The 23,279-nt window shown below is 53.7% G+C and overlaps 5 protein-coding genes across 5 annotated transcripts; 2 read left to right on the plus strand and 3 right to left on the minus strand.

The window, feature by feature from the left end:
• Window positions 1-4,558: 4,558 nt before the first annotated feature.
• Window positions 4,559-5,979, plus strand: CCOS01_04552 (uncharacterized protein; the record flags this gene model as incomplete). Its single annotated transcript, XM_060452733.1, has 2 exons — window positions 4,559-5,783; window positions 5,852-5,979. Coding segments are annotated over 2 exons (1,353 nt in total), but the record flags the coding sequence as incomplete, so codon positions are not given.
• A 372-nt stretch (window positions 5,980-6,351) lies between these two features.
• CCOS01_04553 (uncharacterized protein) lies at window positions 6,352-6,933 on the plus strand (the record flags this gene model as incomplete). The annotated part of the gene is made up of 1 exon (XM_060452734.1): window positions 6,352-6,933. The coding sequence occupies one exon, from the start codon at window positions 6,352-6,354 to the stop codon at window positions 6,931-6,933; it is 582 nt and encodes a 193-aa protein (XP_060316692.1).
• Window positions 6,934-8,707: 1,774 nt separating this feature from the next.
• CCOS01_04554 (uncharacterized protein) lies at window positions 8,708-8,932 on the minus strand (the record flags this gene model as incomplete). Its single annotated transcript, XM_060452735.1, has 1 exon — window positions 8,708-8,932. The coding sequence occupies one exon, from the start codon at window positions 8,930-8,932 to the stop codon at window positions 8,708-8,710; it is 225 nt and encodes a 74-aa protein (XP_060316693.1).
• A 1,580-nt stretch (window positions 8,933-10,512) lies between these two features.
• CCOS01_04555 (uncharacterized protein) lies at window positions 10,513-10,815 on the minus strand (the record flags this gene model as incomplete). Its single annotated transcript, XM_060452736.1, has 1 exon — window positions 10,513-10,815. One exon carries the CDS (start codon window positions 10,813-10,815, stop codon window positions 10,513-10,515), a length of 303 nt encoding a protein of 100 aa, XP_060316694.1.
• A 7,029-nt stretch (window positions 10,816-17,844) lies between these two features.
• Window positions 17,845-21,595, minus strand: CCOS01_04556 (cellular morphogenesis protein; the record flags this gene model as incomplete). The annotated part of the gene is made up of 2 exons (XM_060452737.1): window positions 17,845-18,077; window positions 18,130-21,595. 2 exons carry the CDS (start codon window positions 21,593-21,595, stop codon window positions 17,845-17,847), a joined length of 3,699 nt encoding a protein of 1,232 aa, XP_060316695.1.
• Window positions 21,596-23,279: the final 1,684 nt, after the last annotated feature.

Below are 23,279 nucleotides of genomic sequence, written 5' to 3' on the forward strand. Positions count from 1 at the left end.
TGCAGTGCAAGTGCAGCTTCCCACTTCCTGGCCGTGTGACTTTCTTCCGAATCTTGCAGGTACGTATCAGACCCAAAAGTTGACGCTTCTTTCTGCTGGCAATTTTGATCTCGAGATACGTAGTGTAGGTACTTTGCAGTGTTGAAAGCATGGGGGCAACTTCTTCTTGCGTCGGCTTGCGGTCGAATCGAATTGGCAGCTCCTCTTTCCCCTCCTCATTCGCTTCCCTCCACTTCAATACTCCGTACACTACACTAGGAACGGATACATCGACTTCCTCACTGACGAACAAACCAAGGGCACAATCCCCCCCCCAAAAGGGCCCCGGTGCCCCCCCTTCCCTTTGCCTTGGCCCCTGCCAGTTGATGACAGCAGTGTCCGGGTGGGCACTGTGGAGGTTGTTTCAATCTTGCACACCCTTGCTCGAAACGCATCAATACATTGACGTGCCTTACGTCAGTGGTAGCCGTCGAAAGACGCCCTGGTATCCACTTGGAGGGTTAAACGCACGCCGTACCACCCTTCCTTTCCCTCTTTTTTCACGTCCCCGCTTTAGTCCCCCCCCCCCGTCGTCAGAGAGAGCCCCTGCTCTTTCTCTCTCCAAAGTTGCTCAGGATCCGTCTGAGAGAGGTATTTCTTGGCGCTCTCATCGACATTGGCTTGTGGTTGCTTATTTTCATCGCAGGCAAAGGAAGGGTGGGAGGAGACAGACGGGCAGCAAGAAAGAACGAGAGGAAGGTATTCAGTACAGCCCTCGGGCCCACCTTTTCTGGTTCTTTGCGCCTTTCTCCAAGGCTTACCCCTACATTTTGCCCTTTCAAACGCCCACGCTACCTTTCGAACCCGCCCTGGTCTCTCCTCTTCGCAAGGATGCCATTGATATTGTTTGAATACCAGAGGGTGGGACGCTCCCAAGCGAACGAGCGTTGAACGCAGTATCCGTATCAACGCCAGATGCGAATTTGCGTGCGTTGGAGTGGGAAAGGGACAAGAGAGAGAGGAAGACATGAGGAACCGAACCGACGACGACAACAAGAATGCGCCCACAGTCTTCATTACAACCTGTCCTGGGTATCCATACGGAATACTGGTATCCGTACTTTTCCAATGGCTTTGGGAGAGACCGGAGACCTTTTCCCAGCAAATTGACGGGAGCCACTTGAGAGGAGCCAAAGCCGGCATCTCGACGCCCGTGATACGCTGCGGTTGGTCTCGTCGATGGAATATGGACAAAATGTCACCATTAAGAGCCCTTCTCTTGGCCTGCCCTCCACTCTTTTTACTTTCATGCTCGTCTTGACACTTTCACACTTTGCCGAGTGCAGAGACCGCAGAACGCGATGCCATCACAAGGCACGCAGGCAGGCACGCTCGCACACCACCACCACTACCACCACATCCATCATTCTTTCGCTCCTTTCAGCCAGCGGGACGGCGAGTGCTGTCATCAGGCATTTAGCTTCGCAAGGAGGAGGATAGTATCAAAAAGTCGTTGGACCGGAATACATGGTCCCCTACCCCGGCCCTGGAGCCATTCCCCTCTCAGATATCGCGACATCCATCTCAGCCCAAGGGGACTTTGTGGCGACACTGGCGAGCAAGCGCCGTTCCGAGTCAAGCCATGGCAGGTCTGAATCTGGACATGATGCTGGCTGACTACGTATCCGGTATGGCGTAGATGGCACCTAGGGTCGGAGAGTCGAGTTTTGATGTATTTTGTTCCCCTTCCTCTGCTTTGGCAGAGAAAGACCCTGCATATCTCATCTCTATTCTACAGGCATTGGCGATTGATTAACTCATGGCTTGGACGTCAGGCAAGTCAGCCGTCAGAACCCACCTCCAGAGTACGGTTAACTTGGGAACAATTCTTCTTTCCCTACTTCGTACCCCTCGTCCTGACTATCCTATCCGTCCACATCCGTCATAGTCGCAGGAGAAGAAGAGAAATCATAGCGCACACACCCTTCCTCCTCAACCTTGATCAGACCCGATGCTAGTATCCGTAGCCAGCATGGGGGACTCTACAAATCTGCACTTTTGGTCTGCCTTTCGTAGTGTAGATGCGCGAGAAAGGAGAGACTGCCCACCAACTCGAACCCCCATCCCGTCCCATTCCATGCCATGGCCGCCCCTCCCATAGTCTCCGTGCCCTTGCCTACCCATCATCAGTGGCGCTTTTTTGGCTTCTTCTGATTCTTCCTACCCCGAGGGAGGCGCAATGCGTATCCGCATGCCCTAGACGCCGTGACGCCGTACCCTATCCTACGTTACGCTGAGTCCTGACCTTAAGTTGACTAGCCCAGGTAAAGGCTAGTGATGGGCTGCTCGGATTGGAAGAGATGGGGGGAGAACAGAGCTCTTGCCCGTGGCCTGGCGCTAGAGGCGATGGCGAGCGGGAGAGACAGATACCGGCACCTTGTGGACTGGGGGGCTTTTCTCTTAATGCTGGTGCACGAATACCTACCTCACGTTGCCATACTCTGCAGCAAGGTAGGTAAGGTAGGTAGACTTGCAAAGTCTCCGTACAGTACTTTGGTAGGTGGGCGAAAGGGCAGCATATGCTCGAGCGTGCTAGCCTTGCCCAAAGTATAGACGACGTACTCGGGTACTTGGGACGGGACGTGGTCGAGGCGTCGACAGCCGCGCTTTACGTTGGTAGTTCTACCCGTCGGGCTTGGTACCTGCGTGGCGCGCACCTGACTTGGACGGTACAAGCCTGAGCCCGGCTCTTCACCTCGCAGGTTTCCGCATCTGTAGTGCGAGCGGATACCGCTTTCTCTGATGTAGGTGTACGCAGTAGGTGCCCCCTCCCAGTCTCCTCACACTGGAGAGACAGAAAGACTCTGAGAGGAGAGAGAGAGGTGGGTGTGTGTATGTGTGTGTGCACACTTTCTCCTGCCTGGCTTAGGACAGCCGGGTATCCACTTCCCATGGTCCCTGCCTGTCTCTCCCCCCTCACTCCACCCACTCCTTCTTACTCGCAAACACACCCCCTTCCCTCCCGTTGTCTTCCTTCTCTCCTTCCTTGCCCGCCCCCCCTTACCCCCGGTCGAACCCCCATCCCTCTTTCCTTACTAAAGTGACCCCACCACACGTCTTCTTCCTCATCTTTCTCGCTGCCAGAAAAAACACACCCCCTCTCCATCGGTTTCCTCACCCCACCCCTTCACCTCATCGCTCCACACCAGGCACTCTAACACCAAGTAAAGCGACATCATAGCTTCATCTGCTGTCTCTCCTGCCTGACCCGGAAGCACCACAGGATGTAAAAGCGTTGTTCCCTCGCCTCCCCCATCCCTCTTTGCGAATTCTACACCTTGACCCAATTTTCTGAACGCTCATCATCAGAGAGATCATCAGCTCCATCATCCAACCTCAAGCCCAACCACGCATTACAGACAGAGCGCTCCGCCTTCTTTCCTGCTTGCCCTGTGCTTTCGGTTCGTCACAACTGAACAGAAAGAAATAGAGAGCGCATTGAGAGGCAGCAAAATCAAAAAAAGAAGCAACTGTCTGTTCTTCGACACTGCCCCCATATCTTTTTTTCTTCCACACACAAGAACGAGAAAAAGATACTGGTACCTTTTACACCAAAAAAAAGCACCACGCTACGTACACTACGTACACACACACACACACACACACACACACACACAACACGGGAGAGCCCCACTATTTGCGAACTTGAGGAAAAAGGGAAGGGGAGAAAAAAAAAAACACACGAACGCACTTCCAATTATCGGTCGTCTTCTCCCGGCTGACTTCAGAGCCGTCCGCACTCTACACCGCACTACTGAACTACACCTGGGGTCCCTGTCACGGCTCCCCAATTGACCTCGAGACTTTTCACCAAACCGTCCTCGACACCGCAGATCTTTCTCCCATTTCGACTTCGTCTCAGGGACGTACTCCAGGTCTCTCCTCCTCTTCCTTCCTGGTCAACTTGTCAAAAATTGGGCCACCATCTCTTTCTCTCTCTCCTCTCCTCTCCCATTCTCATCCACAATCCCACATCCTCATTCACTCACTTTACACACCTCTAAACCCACGCTACGCACTACCGTGCATCCGCTCCGCTCTCGCTGGTCTACACCTACTTCGTACACTACCTTGCACTACGGAGTACTTCGCTACTGTACCTCAACCTGGTCGTTCCCTCCCTCAAGGCTCCTCCTCAGCCTGCCCCCCGGTCCTAATCTGAACCATCCTGCTACCCTACCTAATCGCCCCCAACCCTGTCCGCCTCGGCCTCTTTCCCACGGGATATTGGCGCTGTCGATCACTCTGAGTCGGAGTCGTCACAGCTGTCTGCAGAGAACGAGTCTCCACACGACTCTCCCATGTCCCGCTGACCACTGTGCAACAAGCTTCATACGACTCTTGCCTGGTCGGCCCAAACGATTGGTCTCAGCTCTCAACTGGTTCAAATACTCGTGTGTCAGTAGTCCACAGGCACACACTTAAACCTCGCTGATCCCCCAACCTCAACTCACACAATTCCCACGGGATCATCCAGTTCTATCTGATCCGTAACACGACTTGGCTTTTTCTCAAAGCCGTTGCACTTGCATCCGATCAGCAAACGCTATTCCACCGGACATCTACCTTTGTTGACGCTCAACCTCGTCATCCCATCTCATCACCACCACCACAACCTCTCATCACCACCATCATCAACACCACCAACCATACCACCATGACTATGACATTAGATTCCCAGCAACGATTCGGACCTTTAAACACATTCGACCACATGTCTTCCTACGCACATTCATCATCCTCCTCCTCCCCCCAGTTCTCAAACCCGTGGGCAAACACCTCATCACCTCAAGCTCCTCAGGGCTTGTATGCTCCTCACCACGGTCACTCTCTCAACTCGGGTCTGGGCTTGGACAGGTCACACACTGCTAGGACTAGCACCAGCAGCAATGCCTCATCTTTGGGTTCTTACGGACAGATCCCAGTGACGGCAGCTTCAGCAGGTAGTCTCCCCATGGCAGACCCTCTGCCTAGGTCGGACTTACTCACTCTTCCCCAAGATATCCTCAGTATCAACCGCATGGCTGCCACCTCGGCCCCTGCCTACGGTGATGCTCCCTACGCGACCGCCGCTTCCCCTGTCAACGCTACTTACACGGCTTCTCCCACCCCCTACGAGACCATGGGCTACGCACCTGCTCCCATGCGCTCTACTTTCGCCCTTGCTCCGGAACCCGAACACTCTCGGAGATTCTCTCACTCGTCAGTACCCTCAACTTCCCTGGTCGATGTCACAACCCCCAATATTCTGGCCCGGCCCCATCGCAACTCAATGATTGACTTTAACAACAGAGGAATTCACCACCACGATGAGCGCAGGAGCTTCGCTGATGCCCTCGACGCAAGCCACGGCATGCTCGCCATGAGCCAAGAGACTCCCCGTAACATCTATGGCGCCCGCAGCGACAGAGCTTCAGGTGACTCGTACGGCTTCCCCTCGACGCACTCTACCAGCTCTTCCGTATCCTCCGCCTCTGGATTCGGCAACTACTACGGCGCCGACTCTGTTAGCGACTACTCTACTGCCGGCTCAGACATCGAGTCTGTCACCTCCCGGACCCTCCCCAGGCCCCACGGCCTCATGGCTCCCCAGATCCCGCCTGCGCCCCAATCCATGATGGGCCAGTTCAGCTCCAAGGTGTCGTCCAGCACGCAGAAGAAGCATAAGTGCAAGGTGTGCGACAAGCGTTTCACTCGCCCTTCTTCTCTTCAGACGCACATGTACAGCCACACTGGCGAGAAGCGTATGTTACACCCATTATCATCCATGCCAAGGCATATCTCCAGATTACACGTGCTAATATCAGTATAGCCTTTGCCTGCGAGGTCGAAGGTTGCGGTCGTCACTTCTCCGTAGTATCAAATTTGCGGAGGCACAAGAAGGTCCACAAGGGCGACGCTCGCTCTGAAGCTGGTTCCGAAGACCATCACTCCGATTAATCGGACTCAACTTGCCATATCCACATGTACAACAAGCTGTAACGGCAACATTGTTGTTCTCGAAACAATCCTCGGCGAGTATGATCAGTACGAGCTCACGAGTTTTCCCGGTTCGAGTCATGACCTAAAGTCTATACCCACTCTCGACACCGAAACCCCCTCCACATCTGCGAGTGGCTCGACAACGGGGTTGTGATTTTTCAAAATTTCTCATAGACGGTCTTCGTTTTTTCATCGGTTCTCACACGATACCATTCTTACAATCGTTATAATATCCATCTATCTGCGAGCGAAAGAGACAAAAGTCAGGCGGCGGCAAAGGAATTGGCGGGCGGGTTGTCACTTTCGGATCATCATCATAAAGGGTGTCTCATGATATGTTGGAGATCTTTTTACCAATGTTTTTTTTTATTGGCTTACTTTTACCTGCGACTATTCGAGCCCGCGGGCTCCGGAACGATGCGGCAGAGTCGACGGCGCCTCATGGCTGTGAGGTACGCATGGGAAAGGGGGAAACTGCAGGAGGAGGAAGGGGGACAAGGGCGCGGATTCACTTCATTGTCGATCGCTCAACCCCACACCACACAACCCCCAGGATACGGGCCTGGTTGGTGGCTGGACCAACCACATTCTTGTCCATTTTCGGTTCTCAAATGTTTGAAAGAGGAAGAAGATCTCCAAGAGGTCATGGAGGACCTGGCGATACCCTCACCCTTGGCGTTGAACGGATACTGGGCTGCACTCTTGTTGTTTTCTGCCTTTTGTTTTTCATCATCTGTTACTTTGTTGCGCGCTCATCATGTCGTTTCCGCCCGTTGGGAATTTCCACCAAAAGGGTCCTTTTTCTTAGATGACGAACCAGAGGTTGGTGCCTTGGCGGCACACCTCGCAAAAACTCGACCCTGTTCCCAAACCGGGAGGGCGACTTGTACTACTAGCTTCCACACACGATGATTATACCCATCTTACTAAGAAATGCCACTGCATTTTCTAGTTTGCATCGTCGAGGACAATTTTTTTTCTTTGGACTTTTGAGACTCTTTGCTTCGCGTCCCTCGTGACTTGAGCGGCGAGCAAAGGAAATGGGTTGTGATTTAAGGAAACCAGATTAGTGGATTGGCTGGTAGTGTCACTGGATATGGGTAACCACGCACATAGTACATTGCGAACAGTATAATATAATAGTAGTACGAAGAATTTCAAAAAAGAACATTCACATCAACCATCTGTAACGCGCGCATCTCCAACGGCCAAAGTTTGATAGATCGGCAACGCAAGATCAGACCACCTCTGATGCAATGAAGCTCCCTGGGCTTGTAGGAACATTCGATCGATCAATTGCAGGTGGTCAAGCATCAAATAGATGGCGCGGCGCCGAGGGCACGGGGGAACGGTTCCTCTCCTCCGCCTTTGCATCAAGATGGGGAAAACGACAATCTGCATCCCCAAGTAGACTGGCCCCCCGAGCTCCCGTGCTTCCCCCCTCCCGGGCCTCCAAAAGCGCCATGCCTGCCATCTCATCACATATGCATCTCTCCCCGCAATGGGGATGAAGCCGAAGCTTGAGATGAGGATGTGTGTATTTGGGGCTTGGACGGTTCGGCTCTCACCGACTCGCCACCTGCCATGCGATGCGGTCTATTCGGGCAATGATATCCCAATGTCATGGCCCTGAAATTTGGAGGATTGGTAGGTATTCCGTGGTCTAGTGTGGTTCAACCACGGCGCGCGCCTTTGTCTCATCGCAAATCCAATCGCTTTCGCCGAGTGCGGAAGCTGAAAGTGTGCGTATACCTACTGCCGGCCGGCACCGCGTATGCGTGTGTGACAACCCAATGGTAGGGATAAGCCTAAATGAGGGTCGGGCTCACTGCCTTTCTGACAAAACCCAAGGCAATGCCAGGCACCCAGCAAAACGCCATGATTTTGATAGAAAGAGGGGGCTCTTTGGGGAAAGGGGAAAGAGGCTGCGTCGATCTCTAAGAAAGGGGGGAGGGGGTTGTGCGAGTGTTCATGTGAAAACATGGGAGAAGCTGCCGCGTGGTCAACGATCGGCGCGCAGTTGCGTTCGGTACGCGGGGCGTACTCTCACGCACACACACACATTGACATGCTTGGTATATGCTAGGTATTAGGACGGGGTTGCGCCCATGGTCAGATAAGATGATCCATCTTGAACGTGGCTCGCGAATTGGCGGGTTGGACGCTGCCGAGGGGTCGCTCGGGGGAGGCAAAAACCGACAAAATGTCCTGATGGAAGTGGAGGCTCAATTCGCGACGTTGTTGTCGTCGTTGCTGGCCTTGGTCAAGGTCACCTGGTCCGGGCATGTTAGCGGCGACTTTGTTTTTGGAACAAGGCGCCGTTGCGGCAACTGAGTCGAACGCGGCGACACGGAAGGGCGGCTAAAAGGGAGGGGGTTTGCCTCGCCATGATGGAGGCGTTTCGGGGCGGAGACTCGGGGAGGCTACGGAAAGAGGCTAACGAAGACGGGGGAAGAAGCAACCTTGGGTTACGTAGATAGAGGGGAGCGCTATCAAGGATGGATATGTGCTTACGTAGTTTACGGAGTCCTCAAGGGGATCTCACCAAGACGGCACTAGGCCAACTTTGCCATGAAGTGACGGATGGCGTATGGGCCAAAACGGAGATGACTAATTTAGTGTCATGTACGACGTGGTGTTAGTTATAGTAGGAAGAGACGGATCCCAAAGAGGCCAACTAGAATGGTCAATCTGCAATTCTGCCGCAGAGACTAAGTCGTGTCGTATGCCCGTCCGTTGGAGCTAATGTATAGTATGAGCGGACCAAGAGGGACAAGGGGTGGGAAGACCAATATGAGAGAGGACACAACCTGGGAGATCGCATATGCATTGGAGGACTGACAGGTTTGGGAGGTCTCAGTGTGGAGCGCCCCGAGTATGTGAGATGCAAACGAGGAGAGCACCTAATCATTCGATATGGGATGAAGATGAATGGAGACTAGGAATGATGAGGGGAACTTTGTCATTGACAATATGTGGCATTGCACCAAGAACTGCGAAGACGGGGGACTGGGATCGCTGGGAGAAGGGAGCAAGGAAGTAGAGCTCCGCTGAACTGGATAAGTTGGAGATGGATGGGCTGGGGATGACGATGTAGGAACCGTAACAAATGGAGATTGCGGACCTTTGTGCTGCAAGTGGTGGACAGGCCAAGGCAAAGGCTATGCAAGATGAGGCAAGCCTCAAAGTGAACCAGATGCCTGCTTACGCAGTGTGTGCTTGAAAAGACAAGCCATCGGAACAAAAGCCTGATGGTAGATGTGGGAGGTGGAGAGGGTCAACAAAAAGTATGTATCCACACCGTTATCGTCGCCGTGGTGGTTGTAACTTGTCGTCGTTCTCAGCATCGAATTGCCTCATCCCAGCCGCAAGCCCCAGCTCTTCCACCGTCCCGCGGAGCCACAAGAAGAGCCAACTTCGGCGCAACCAGAGATGAAGGGAAAAGTGGATGCGCGTGTTTCAGCAACATGTCAGACTCCGCACATAGGCACGCGTCGAGCAGCGAGCATCTGTTTGCTGGGATTTGGCACCAAGATGAGCTCTGATCATTTCCTGCTCGAGAGATATCCTGGAGTTAAGCTCGATCAAGCTTCGTGGTGGGCTGAACGGGAGTGATTGGATGACATTGCCTTGAGCGGGGCGATCTTGGAAGAGACGGATCCCGGCGGTGCTGAAGTCTGAACTGTGGACTGTGCTGGGGACGTTTTACATCTGATGCCTGGTGGTTCGGGCTACAATGTCGGTCATGTATCCGTCCAGAGAAAAGCGCATATACGTAGTACGCTCGAAAAGAGAGGTCCATTGTGATCATGGATACCTCGATAGCACCTTGGTCCTTGGGTAGACACAGCGGACCCATTCGAACGGCATTTGATGAAGTGGCCCGGCTCAACTTCTCGAGACGGTCAGTCTGAGTGATTTCTGAGAGGGCTCCTCTTCCGTTGTTAGAGCCAGGCTCTCTATCCATACGAGATAAGATAGCGACCCCACTGCACACGACGTCTTTGTTTGATCCTCGGGGAGCATGGTGAGGTTACATCCAGCAAGACCAGAGCGTCAAATGTACCGCACTACCGTACCCGTACCAAGCCCGACCAAAAGCAGCAGAAGAAGGGCACAATGACCCAGGATTTGGCTGGGATTTCTGCTCGCGAGGCACCCGATTCGATGGAGCTAAACGATATCCAAAACATGACTTCTCTGGAGCTTCACGTCTAATGCCATCCCAGAGTTCCGTGGTGCTAGGTTTCGCTGGGCATTCCACGGAGCTTGGAGGACGGCCAGCAAATGAGGTGACAAGGCGAACATTTCCAAGCCCTGCCGGGCCACCGACGATCCGCCAGGTACCGACACCGACACACACTCATGTCCATCCTTCAGCGGATACGCGCGTGACAAGTCTCTGAGCCTGCCGTGACCGGCTTTCCTACCCCAGATCATGGGGACGGGGATGTCCAGTTGCGCTCCTGCAAGGATTCTGCCATTACACCATCAGAGTGATCTTGTGCTCGAATCGCGATGCAGTACGGTGCTAGCCCGTTGAAGCGCTGCGTGAAATAATGGAAGCCATGAGTGCCAGGTGCGAAGCGATGCTGAGCAAGCGAGAGACGGCATTGCTTGGCACCCGTCTCTTGATAGTGTCTTTGTCCACCATCCGAGGTTTGTGATGGCATGCGGAGGTTCCGCCCAACTAGCGAGGTAGCATGCGGTGCTCGAAATGCAGCGGGCGCGCCAACGACGGCAGCGCAACGGCAAAAAAGCTGGCGAGGCGTCAAAGTGGCCGCAGCCGACCATGGAAGGCGAAGACCCTCGAGAGTTCGCGCACCCCAAGTGTCAAGTACCTTGTGCTAGTAGGGCTCCGTCATCGAGATACCGGCGCACGAGACAGATGGCTGCTTCAGAGGGGGGAAGCCTGTTGACCTCAACGTCATGGTGGCCGCGGCACAGGCTTTTGGTCGTCCTCTCGTGTCGTGTGCGGTGATTTAGGTTGTGAGTGGTGATTGGAGTCGGTTATTCAGTTGGATGCGGTGGGTGGGTAGCAGATAGCATAGCTAGTGCCTGTAAATGCGCCGTCAAGGGTGCTTGGATGTGTGGGTGGGCGGGAGTGTGTTCGTTGTTTGGTCGACATGGAGCAGAACAGATACAGATGGGTAGTATGTAAATGTGCGTGCCCGTGCCCGTGCCCGCAGCCCGTGTAGCAGTGGTACGGCATCGTACCGCGGCGGCGCTGGCGGCGGGCCATTTGGCGGCCGGGGAATGTCACGGAGGGAGGGATAGGTTGGATGCAATTCGCAGGCTTCGCAATCCAGTAGCGTTTTTGTAAAAGGTGTGGCCGTACTCCGTACTGTACAGATACCCCCTCGGTTGGAGGACTCCTGGATCGAAAGCAGCCAACGAGCAGACGCGCTAGTGCGGCTAGCTGCACGCAGACCCAGCATTGGATTGGGGCAAGGCAGACGCCTCTCAAGATGGGATCTTCAGGGTCCTTCTGCTGTTCCTAGAACCCTAGGGTCTGAACGCCCACCCCGGATTTTTTGTTCGATGGGGAAGAGTCAGGCGTGGGTGTTGGTGTTGTTGATGATGGTATTGGTACACGCTTTGGATGAATTTTGGTCCACGGTCGGTTCGCAAGGGACAATGCTTGTTTCCGAACCAAATGCGATGTCATTGCTGTCTCGGCCAGTGAACGAGGCGCCCAGTGTCTGTTGATTTGATTGCATGCTCATGGGTGCGCTCTATTTGCCACAAGGCTGCCTGGGTAGATGTAAGTTGAGGTTGGCTACCAACCACAATGAAGGGGGTGCGTAGAGAAGAATTGGAGGAACCTTGGAGAGGAGACGACGGTTGAAGCTGGAGGGTTGGGGACGACTTGGGGTGGCATGCTCATGTTGTCACTCATGCCTCGTCCTTGCTCGCCTTGCCGTTCTCATCAGGTCCTTCCTGTACCCTCGTAGAGTTACAAGTCGCAGATACCATACATCCTTGGCCCAGCAAGGCCGAAGCGGAGAATGACATGCTGTCCTCAGTAACACGAGCGACGGGACATGGAGTTCTCTGTTGGGTAACTGCATGAAGACATCACCAGCTGCTCCGTCTCCGATGCAAGTCATCGTCACTTCCAACCTCCAACACACCGCCAATTTCTCACGCAGGAGCAGTAGCGGATATGGGCAGAAAAAAGATAAAAAGGACATCACAAGTGAGCAATGTGATGGGTTCATCGACCCCCAATCGGCAGGCACGCCCGGCCGGTACTGCGGGCAGGTATCTTGCAGTGTCGTACCTGCTAAAGCTGCACTCCCTCTACCTAAGGCACGTAGGCTAATAAGGCATGTGCTACCTATGCTAAAAGGCATCCGGAAGGAAGAGGCACGTCTGCACTCTGTCTGCACTCTGCACGGGAAAGCGAAGAGGGTGTGGAGGATGGGTGGATGCCGTGGTTCGTCGTTGGAATTAACAACCCGGACGCGGTGACGTCGGTGGCTTCGAGAGCGGGACTAGAGCGGGGATACTGACTCTGTGGTATTCCCACCCTGAGCCGGCATCCACAAACGTCATTGTGCCACGGCCGCCATGGAGTCCGGCCCATCTGACTGACCTACAATTCGCCAATGGAGAGGGGGGTGAATCCAGTAGATGTCCAAGATTCGAGGCGGAGTACGTACTTTCCAGCACTGCGTACACACCCCTCTTTCCACAGCTACCAAAAAGAAAAGAAATGCAACAACCAATTCTAACTAATGCATGCAAGGTAGGAAGGTATCGCGACAAAGACCAAAGATGCCTGCCTCAGATCCCAAGGCGGTGCTTCCTTCATCTCTGACCTGATGGATATGTCACTGAAAATTTGTTACAGGAAAATGAAGAGAGCAGAAAATCGTCAATTCAGTTCCATGCCACTCCAAAGGACCCTGCCACCGGACCCAAAATCTCTAATTGACCCCACCGAGAGAAAATACTGTGCACCATCCACGAAAGCAGAGCAGCTACGGGGTACCGAGTACGGATAGCCATACCTTATTCATTCATACGGCGCAGGCATACGGAGTAGTGCATGTTCTCTCAACCGAAGTTTCATGTTCCCTGTCGACGCATTTCATCTCATCAAAGAACGAGGGAAGAAGCCAACCGACCCTTATTTCCCTGGTTTCTATTTTTCGCAACCTCCTCCACCCTTTTTCAAAGTTCACTTTGGCACCTCCACCCATCTCGAAACACAAGATCTGCTGCAGGCCCGCAGCTCAATTGATGCCAACCCTCATGGTCCATGAACCATTCGGCATCCTTTCGTCCCTTGACAGCAGTGGCCACAGGGATGTCCGTGTCTCGTCTTTACGCTGCCCGTGAATCGCAGTCGTAGTTGCAGTCGCAGTCGCCTCGTCTCTTGGGACGGAACCATCAAGTAGGAAATAGGGGTCGAGGCATATTCCTGGCAAACATTGCCCACTACGCATACTCTACCAGACGACACAGCGGCATGCCTTTCCAGAAGAGCCCGTGTTCCTGACCACCCACTGACCGCTAGCTGCGCAGGAGACTTTGCGCCCTGCAGGCTGCGGTACCAACTGCCCTCCATTGACAAACAGAGGCACCCAGTGTCCGGACGGATACAGCGTTTTGCCTGTCTCGAGCTCCAACAGTGACGCGCACCTCACACCCTCAGGGCGCCACCTAACACCATGGCATTTTCGTAGATGTCCATGTTCAGGCGCCAGGAAATGCCATTGTCCTGAGGCGTCGAGCAGCTTACGGAACCAAGACCAACCGTGTTGCACTGCCATCGCGCCTTCTGCAGCGTCTATTCGTACCCCCCCACACGCCGTGCCCCCTTTTGTTTACTTTGACGGACCCCTAAGAAAGGAAAACAACGGCGGAACGACGCGGCCACACCCTAGCCACCGCAATGCCAATGCCCTGCAAGTCTCGGACAGGCTTAGAGGACGGATAGACCAGACGAGAGATACTCGATCCTCAGCACAGGGTCTTCTCTGCGCCATTGCCCAATCCAATTCAATCCAAGCCTATCCGAGGTTCGACTGCGGTTGCGACTCCTCCGACCAGAGTCAAACACACCCTGTGCCAGTGCGGAGAGTTCAGTAGATAAACGTTGCCTTACGGATACTTGACCTCAATCTGCAGCCCTCTGTCGCCTCTCGCCTCCCGTCGGCCTGAGAGCGCTGAGCTCTGCTCACCTCAGTTTCTTTTGATGGTCCTGTGCCATGCCCCGACGCGGGAGCCATCCGCCCTCCACCACTCATGAGCATCAGATAACACTGAATCCCAGCACCTGAGATGGCATCCTTGCCCATAGAGCCAGCCTCACTCCTCTGGCACGACCAATGGCTTTTGCTAGCGACACAACACTGCACACCGGCACGCCACGGACCATTTGCTTGCCAGCTTGCCTCCCCACCACGGTACGTCTACGGATATATGGAAATTTGGAAACAAAGGAAAAAGAGGCGGCAAAGACCCCCATGCTCAGAAGTCTACACGGTACGTACGGCGTACCACCAGAGAAGTCACAAACCAGTCGCTTTGGCCAATGAAGGCAGCTATCCAAGCCTTCATACCTATGCAGTACCCTGAATTGCCACCACGAAGCTACCGGGTATATTCTCCTTTAACGCATTTACCTTCCCTCCAACCACCAGACACAATCAATCGCCGAGTCTTTCACTTTCACCATCGAGCCTCCCTCCCGCCCCCGGTCCCTGTAAAGTCCCCGCGGCGCCGGCCTCTTCACCGCTCAAAGCAGCCAACGGCCCCGTAACCGGACTTGCGCAAACGGACGGGGACAGACCATCAAGGTTCGCCCTACCTTGCCTTGCCTTGCCTTGCCTTGCTGCAGTGCGGTCTCCGTCACCCGGTCCCCATCCTGTCTCGCGCTACATCCAAATTCGTGCCTACAATCAATCGTACTGGTCGTTAACAAGACCCCCCTTGCGAGATTTTCTGACATCCGTCGGCCTTGTTTTCTTAGTCTGCTTTTTTTTTTTTTTTTTTTTTTTTTGCCACCCGACATGGCCCATTCAAACGAGCATCATCACCATCGTCAGTTTAGAATCAAGATCCAAGACAAGGAAATGTCGAGTGAAATGTAATGCCTCAACTTGAGGCAATTGACTCTTGCAAGTTACCACTCTGGATCCTGCCGAGGGGGGCAACGGGAGGGGCCCCCAAGGGTCCTCTCCGAGATGAAGGCAATTTAGCCTCGACGAACGGGAGGTGCTCCCAATCGAGAAGCTTGCAGCCAGATTTCGCATCGTCTCTTCTGCGTGAAGGGTTCTAATGCAACAAAACAAGGAAGTAAGCGACGACAAGAACCCGATATCGAGGGTTGGGAGAAGGCCATGTCGCCCATGTTCTCTGAGCTGTCTGTCGCCAGGGCCCTAAGAAGTGCCTGCATTCGGGAGTTTCGCGCGTATAGCGAGCAGGGCATGACGAAACGGAAGGTTGGGCCTTGGTGCGAAGTGCATGGCTGCCGAACAACACAACAGCCCTATCTTGGCTACCTGTGTCCTCGAGGTTAGAATCTGCTGCATGCACTTTTCAAGGAAGACATTCCAAACATTCCATACACGGCCATGTTCTCACCTCCCTCGGTGTCTTGTCGGGTCGGGGCGGCGGTGGTGGTCGCTTCGGCCGAAAGCTATCATCAACATGAAAGCTCATCTCTTCCGTCTCACTCAAGTCCTTGTCAAATCACATCCAAGGCACACACACACATTGTAGATGGGCTATGGCATTGAGACGTAGTTCACTTGGACGGAAACATCCGTCTCATACCCCTCAAGAAGAGAGAGGGAGAGAGAGAAAGAAGAAGAAAAAAGCGCTCGTGTACCTAGATGAACATCAAATCTACGCCCTTTAGCTGGCGATCATCCGCATATACAAGACAGTGTCTCACCCGCACGAAACAAACGCCCTCCAGGGCTTCTCGGGGCACGGGGCAAATCTCAACGCCGGAGGAGGATGCCTACCGGTACATAAGTGGTTCTCAAGAGGATGATAGCGGGCGGAAGGAAGCAGACTTTCACCGCGAGCGGAATAAGCTTTAGACGTTTATTTATCCCCCCCCCCCCCCCACAAATCGCTGCCATCTACGATCTCAAGCCCTCGTCTTCCAGCCATTATAGTGTAATGGTGTAGTGCTTGTAGGCCGTTCATGCTGTTTCCGGGCGTGAGTGAGTGAGATATCGTGGGCTCGCTGTTCTGGGGCAAGCGCAACGTCTTTTCTCCTGTCTTCCCTTTCCCCTCCTTGCTCGGTGTGTGACGCGTGATTGAAGAGCTCTGCACGAGGTACCTAACAAGCTCTAGCTCTAGCTCTAGCTCTAGTTCAAGATCAAGATCAAGATCAAGTTCACCGCAACCCCCGAAAGCTTCCGGCTTCCAGCTTATAGCTCCGAGTTCTGGACATCTCGAGCTAGGTAGGACGTCTTTCGTTAAATCACGAAGGTCGGTATACACGAAACCATCTCCCCGTCGAAACGACCTGTTCGTTCAGGCCAACACGTCACCCACTTACTCACTGATTCACACTCTGAGCTCCCAGCATCCAGTACCTAAACGAGATCGAGCAAGGAGGGGGCGTGTGAGGCGCTGTCTCAAGATGAACCAGTCTCTGCCAGCGTTACACAGTTTCGAAGACATACCGGCAGTGGAAAAGAGGGGGGGGGGGGCGTCGAAGCATGAGATCGGTGATCGAAGGGTTCAACAGAGAGAGAGAGAGAGAGAGAGAGACATGTACGCAAGCAGCTAAGCTTACAAGCGACATGACGATGACAGGAATGGCAATGATCTCAAACGTCGTACAAGCACGTAGGGCGAGACATTTTCTGGCCGAGGGGAAGCGCTTGGGGGAGGAAGGCTTTTTTTCTGCGTGGCGCAGACAAGTGCTATGAGACAATATCAGGGGGAGGGATGGAGAGGAAACCGGTACACACCAGAGTACACTTGGATGGCATTCCTCTCTGTATCCTCGTCATTTTGACGAGTAGGAAAACACAGACGCTGGGGCACTTGACTGCATCGATCACGATGGACGGCAAAAGGAGGAATGTTACTGTAAACCTTGTTCGATTCTGGATATTAAGCTACCTATGGCACTCAACCGCCATGAAGCTACTACTATGTCTTCAAAGCTGGGTAGAAACAGCCTCAGCCAAGACTTGGTGGCTGAAATTGAAAAAAAAAGAGAATTCCTTTCCTCCACCTCTCTCTCTCATACCTCCAAGTTCAGAAGAAGCCTTGATCCCTCCTGTCTGACCTTGGGAAACTCCGAAAATGTCTCATTTGGAGACGACAAAGTGAAGAAGAAAAAAAATGAAACCTGATTGATAGTGATTGGTATTGTTTGGTTGTTTTGGTGTATGCGCGCGACCAGCTCGATAACAAAAAGGAGCTGTGTCCAGTTGTAGTGTACAAGTTCCTGGGAAGAAACCTTGCTGATTGTGTCCGAGAAGAGAAAGCGGCTTGACGCGCATAGTGGTATAACTAAACATGTAGACATTAAACAAAGGTCGTGAGGTCGTGAAGAATCGAATGCAGAGAATTCGACGCGGTCCACGAGGCTACTGTCAGATCGTATGGCGTGCCACATCGATTGGCCGTAGCCAGGTAGACTGCTATCGAAGACTTGCGTTTTGCGTGGTGTCGAATATGTGCTATCTTCGTCCCTCTTGGACTCAACAGCTGATTCTATGCCTCCGTTGGTGAAAGATGTCGAGTCGCGATGGTATCCTTTTTCCACGCCATGCCTGTCCAAACGCCGGAAAGCAAAACCCTGATAAAAGACCGAAACCGAAACGTTCCTCACAAGTGCTACACGTGCGGAGCGCCAGGACGGCCCTTGCCGAGTGACTCGAGTAACTCGTGGGGAGGAATCTTTCTCATACCGCCGCCGCGGTCGTACATCGATGTCGGTGCTGGCGAGTATCCCTCACGCTTCTTGCGTAGGCGATCGAGGGCCATACCGACGATGACGATGAGGAAGATGAGGGCGAGCGAGATACCGAGTCCAATTAGGACAATGAATCCAAGAGCCATGCGGCCATCTGCTTTGTATCAGTACGCATTTTTAAAAGGTATCGGGCATGCAAAACTTACCATTGTCGGAGAAGAAGTCCTGGTTCTCGGTGAAGATTCTCGAAATCGAGCCGGCGGTGTTACCGCTATTGACGGTGAGCGCGTACGGTTGGAAGGTCGTTCCATTGAAGATGGCAGCCGACGCTGATCCGTAGCCGGGAACGTTGAGGGAGCCAGTAATCATCAAGGCTTGGTTGGAGTCAAGGATGTCGGTATTATCGTGGGATGAAGTCAGAGAAAAGACCTGGATGCTGTTGACAATAGTGCCGGGAAGTAGAGTAGTTCCGGCAGATTGCCACTTGGAGCCGTCGTACTTCATCAGGTAGATGGAGCCGTTGTTCGCGGTTCCGGAAACCCAGAGTTGCTTGCGATCACTCGATCCAGCCGTCAGAACCTCGACGGGACCAGGCAGAGAGTCCTCGCCGGGGTAGGCAGACCATGCCTGGCGATCGGGGCTGTACATGGCAAGCATGGTTGGAGAGGTACCATTCAATGTGAAGTTGCCACCGGCAACAAGCTGGGACTTGCTGGTCCAGATGAGGCAATGACCGGTGCCTTCGAGGTTAACACCGGGACGGTTCCAACCTGCCAGAGATGTGTCGTAGTAGCAGACACCTGGGCAGCCGAGTGCTCCAGCTGATTCGAAAGAACCAGCAACATAGACATCGCCAGAATCGGGGCGGACCTCAATGGAGGTGACAGTCGCGTTTCCGCCGCTGATGCCGGGAGGTTGCGTGCTGTTGAAGGTAGCAGTTTGAAGGTTCAGGGAGATGATACCTCGCACAGCATTGTTATTGACAGTACCACGGACACTACCTCCGGCAAAGAGAAGGTCGCCAGTTACCGCAAGGGCAATGAAGGTTGAGTTGTCCTCGATCTGAGAGCCGAGGCCGGTGATCGAGTTCGAGTTCGACCCGTCAATGAGCACCAGGTTGTTGGCGGAGCTGCCGTTGGTGCCCACAGCTGTGAAGTGACCACCGAGGATGGTAATGTTGCGGTTGTTGCCAGTGTAGAATGCACCAGTGACCACGCCCGTAATGTTGCCACTGGCCAGAGAATCGCGCTTGCTGACGGTGCTAGAGGTCGTCGAAGACGACTTGAACTTGACCGGGAACTGGCCAAACTTCTCAGCAAGGGTGACGGCACCATTGGCACTAATAGTTGCCGAGGTCATCGATCCTGCGTAGAGAGATCCTCCTCCGGGAAGATCGAGAATGCCAGTAGTCAGGATTCCGTTCAAGGCCGGGACAGGGCCGTTGAGGTTCTGCAGCCAATTCTTCTGAGAGGGCACCCAGACGGCAAAGCCGGAAGCCTGAATAGCTGAGTTGTCTCCGAACGCGTTGATCTCGCTGAAGTCACCAGTGAATGTAACGACCGACTCTGCCTCACTCTCGCTTGTAATGTTGACGAGCATCGGGACAACGTGGGAGACTTCGCCGTTGACGCCTGCACCAAGTGCAGTCCACGTGTTGGCGGAGGTGTCGTACACACCGACATTATTGAGACCTGTGACGGCATTGTCGAGGGTGTTGGAGAAGACACCGCCAACGTAAAGTTGGGTACCGTTGAGTTCCATCGCCTTCACTTCGCCATTGAGACCGCCGTCGAGAGCCATGGTAGCCTCGCTTGCCGTGTTGATACCAATGACATTGCGGGCAGTAGATGACGTGAAGTTGCCTCCGACGATGACCAAGTCGCCAGCAGTCGTCAAGCTAGTGACTGCAGATCCTGAAGAGAATGAGGACCCGAGCTGGTTGATCTTGGAGCTCTTGAAATCAGTGTTGACTGTGGCAGACGAAGGGTCGAAATCGAATAGGCCATTCAGGCCACCCGTCGAATTGATAAGGGTGAAACCGACTCGCTGAGCGACAATGGTCATTTCATCAATGCTCTGCCCAGCCAAAGGAGTCAGGGTGACGCTGGGCCGGAAGCCGTCTGCTGAGCTCGCCTCGATATAGCCGAAGTAGATCTGGTCATACTTGTCAAAGTTATTAGTCTGGTAAAGGGAGGTAGTAAACTTGTTGCCACCAGTGGACGACATGATGCCGGTAACGTTGACCTGTGCTCGGGTCGAGCAGGTACCGTCTTGCAGGCAGCCGGGCGTGTACAGGTTGACGGAATAGTTGCCAGACTCCTTGAGATCCGGGAGGAAGGTAACCGTGGCAGAGCTTGCGCTGATGGTTCCGGATAGCTTGGCAGTCAAGTACTGAGAGCTGCTCTGCAAGGAAGGAGAAGTCGACCACGGTCCGGTGGTTGTGGCAGATGACTTGGTGTCACTATCTGCGCAGGCCGGGGAGTTGAAGTCGTTGATGGCGTACGAGTTGATGTCGTCCTCGAAAAGTTGGATGCCGTTCAGACCACCGCCAGATCCGTAGTAGTCGGAAATATCGATTCTGAATGAGTTCATTCCAACCAGGTTGACAAAGTGGAAGTCCTGGAACTTGAGAGTCGAGTTGTTGCTGAGAGGGCACTCGCTAGTGCAAGTAGCGTTCTGACCAGTCGTGGGGTCCACGTAGGTCATATTCAAGATACCGCCCAGAGGGAGAGCAGTAAAACGGAATGTCTTGGTGCCTCGGCCGTCCTGGTGGGTGTTCCAGAGCCGCATCTTGGTGGGCTGGAAACCGAAGCCGAAACTTGCCTGCCAGAATCCAGCAGAGTTGTCGCGGAGCAGCCAAGTGTTGCCTGAGCCATCAGCCCCGTCTGTCTTGCAGATGATGTTGCGGGGATCACTGAAGCCAGCGGTAGAGGTGCTCGAAGCCGAAGTAATGTTGGCAGTCGAGAGGTTGATAACCTGTCCATCTGGGGTGCTGGGAGTGCTAGTGTTGCCAAGCCCAGTGAAGCTGCCGCCAAAGACGATGTGGCCGTTTGAAGCTTTGGTGATGGACGAAACAGGGCCGTTGAAACCAGCGAAAGGAAGGTTAGTCCATCCATCGGTGCCGTACCAGGCGATTGCGTTCGTCGAGTTGGCGCCTCTGAAGTTACCTCCAACATAAACGGTGTTGGCAGCTTGGTCGCAGAGAAGAGCGTTCACCTGACCTGACAGACCGGCCAGAGGGGTGATCTGGGAGGTGTTGGGGTTGAACAAGGCAATGCCTTGAGACTGAGTGCCATCCAAGCTCGTGAAATTACCGCCAATTACCACTCCCTGCATCGTTCCATTGTCGAGGGTGAATGTGCACATGTCGTGAATTGAGGCATCAGTCGAGATGAGCGACGCAAAGGCCCCATTGGGCAGCTGAGAAAGCAAAGACTCGCTTCCGTTTGTGCTGTAAGGCTTCTCATTTTGCTCCTCAAACTGGTAGAGAGAGATTCCGTTGAAGTCGCCCGCCACACCAATTCTGCCAAGCTGGGAAAGGTCGAGGTTCGCATCGGAAACTGGGGTGAACTGGATTGCTGCTACTGAGGGAGGTGCGAGGGCTGCCACCGCAAGAAGGTTCGCCCACTTACTCCGGCGCGCCGAAGGGCGCTTACCGAGAGCTAAACGCATTGCTATTGCTGTTCAGTCGGCAAGAGGGTGGTGAGTTGGGTGCTGTGAATGCTGGGTATCGAAGCTGTTGAATTGAAGATTTTTGATGCTTGAGAATCGGACTGGATATCGCGTCGCATTTGCAGGAATCTAATTTTGGATGCTGGCCATGAAAAGAATGATGTCTGCTGCTTCGTTTGATCGGTCGCGGGTTCGGAGGCGCGTCGAAAATCGGTGGTGCGAAATTAAACGGAGAGAAGGAGTCGAATCGGGTCGAGTCGAATCGGAAGGTGAGGATTTAGCGAATAATCGGGGGAGTGAAAACGAGCGTCTGGTGTCGGATGTAGAGAAGGAAAAGAAAATGGAGAGTAGTTTGGTCGCCCAGTTCTATCGTCGGACAAGAAAAAAGGTTAGAACTGAGTTGCGGCCATTTGATGGCAGCGACGACGAGGTGGTGAGAGCTGCGCTTCCTATTCTTCCCCCTGCTCTTTGTCGACCGCAGTGTTTTGTTGTTTGTTGGTGGAGAGGCGGACAGACACAGACGCAGACGCAGAGCCAGAGCCAGAGCCAGACGGGAGCCCAGAGGGAAGGAGAGAGGCTGAGTCGCCAGACGAGATGGGGCCTGGAATGGAAGGTGCGGGCCCCACTTTGCAGACTTGTACCTGCCCGTACCTGCGCCAGGGAAATTGGTGGTGACTTTAGGTTGCACTTACCTCCTATCAAAAGCACTGACACTTTTTTGTGGGTGGGGCGGTGCCTCCACTCGCCGTAAGGTACCTTACGGAGTAAGGTACGGATACGCAGTCGCGGCCACGGCTCCACGGCTGCTGATTGAAATGTGCTCGGATGGGTTGATAATCGGTTTAGACTGGCTTGGGGCAAGCTTGACGAAAGCAAGTCCACCAAACGTGAAATGAAGCAGACCGATTGATGAGAGACCAAGTGAACCGTTTTGTGTCGGTCGTCGGCTGGCGTCTCGGCGAAGAAGAAATTGTTACCCGAATGTTGAATAAGAAAGGGGAAAGAATGAATGATTGTGAGTTGCCCTAAAAAGCTGACTGTATGTATGGAGTGAGTGTGGATGTGTGCAAGTTGCAGCCGGGAAGAGCGAGAGAGAGATAGACACGGGAAATCGACGGGAATCTGATCGGAGTGGGTTCCAAGAGGTGAAATTGAAACAGAGTCGCGCGCGAAAGCTTCGAGAAATGAGTGTACTACGTTGTCGACGTGGATTGATGAGATGCTTGTCTCGTGTGTTTGCAAATCCGTAGAGGACCGCCGAAATGTCTCGCTGTGGTGTCGCCTCTTGCTGTGACACGAGGTGTCTGTGCCAGGTCGGTCAGGTAAGAAGTATCCGTAGGTAGCGTACAATACCTACAACCTGAGTCTGTAAGGTAGGCAAGCTATCAGGAGAAGAAAGGGCGATCGTTGGAAAAGCCGGTGACGCCACGGGAGCTAAACGTCTCGAGAAGAAATGGCTCTAGTTCAACATGGGCCAATGAATGCTTCTGAGAGGGACGACCAGCGCTGTCCCCAATCTCGGATTCTGGGAGATCTCCAAATGACGATTTCCCTCCTGTTCCCTTGACCTAACGGGTGCTAAAATTCGATTCGAATGCTTCTTTGGCGTCTTTCTATCGTCTACTGCGTAGTTGTGCTCTGTACTGCTCCAGGCGAGAATTGACTCTTCGTAGACGCTGTAGTC

This window comes from Colletotrichum costaricense (assembly GCF_030867565.1).
Source record: "Colletotrichum costaricense strain IMI 309622 chromosome Unknown Scaffold_4.1, whole genome shotgun sequence".
Classification (NCBI taxonomy): domain Eukaryota; kingdom Fungi; phylum Ascomycota; class Sordariomycetes; order Glomerellales; family Glomerellaceae; genus Colletotrichum; species Colletotrichum costaricense.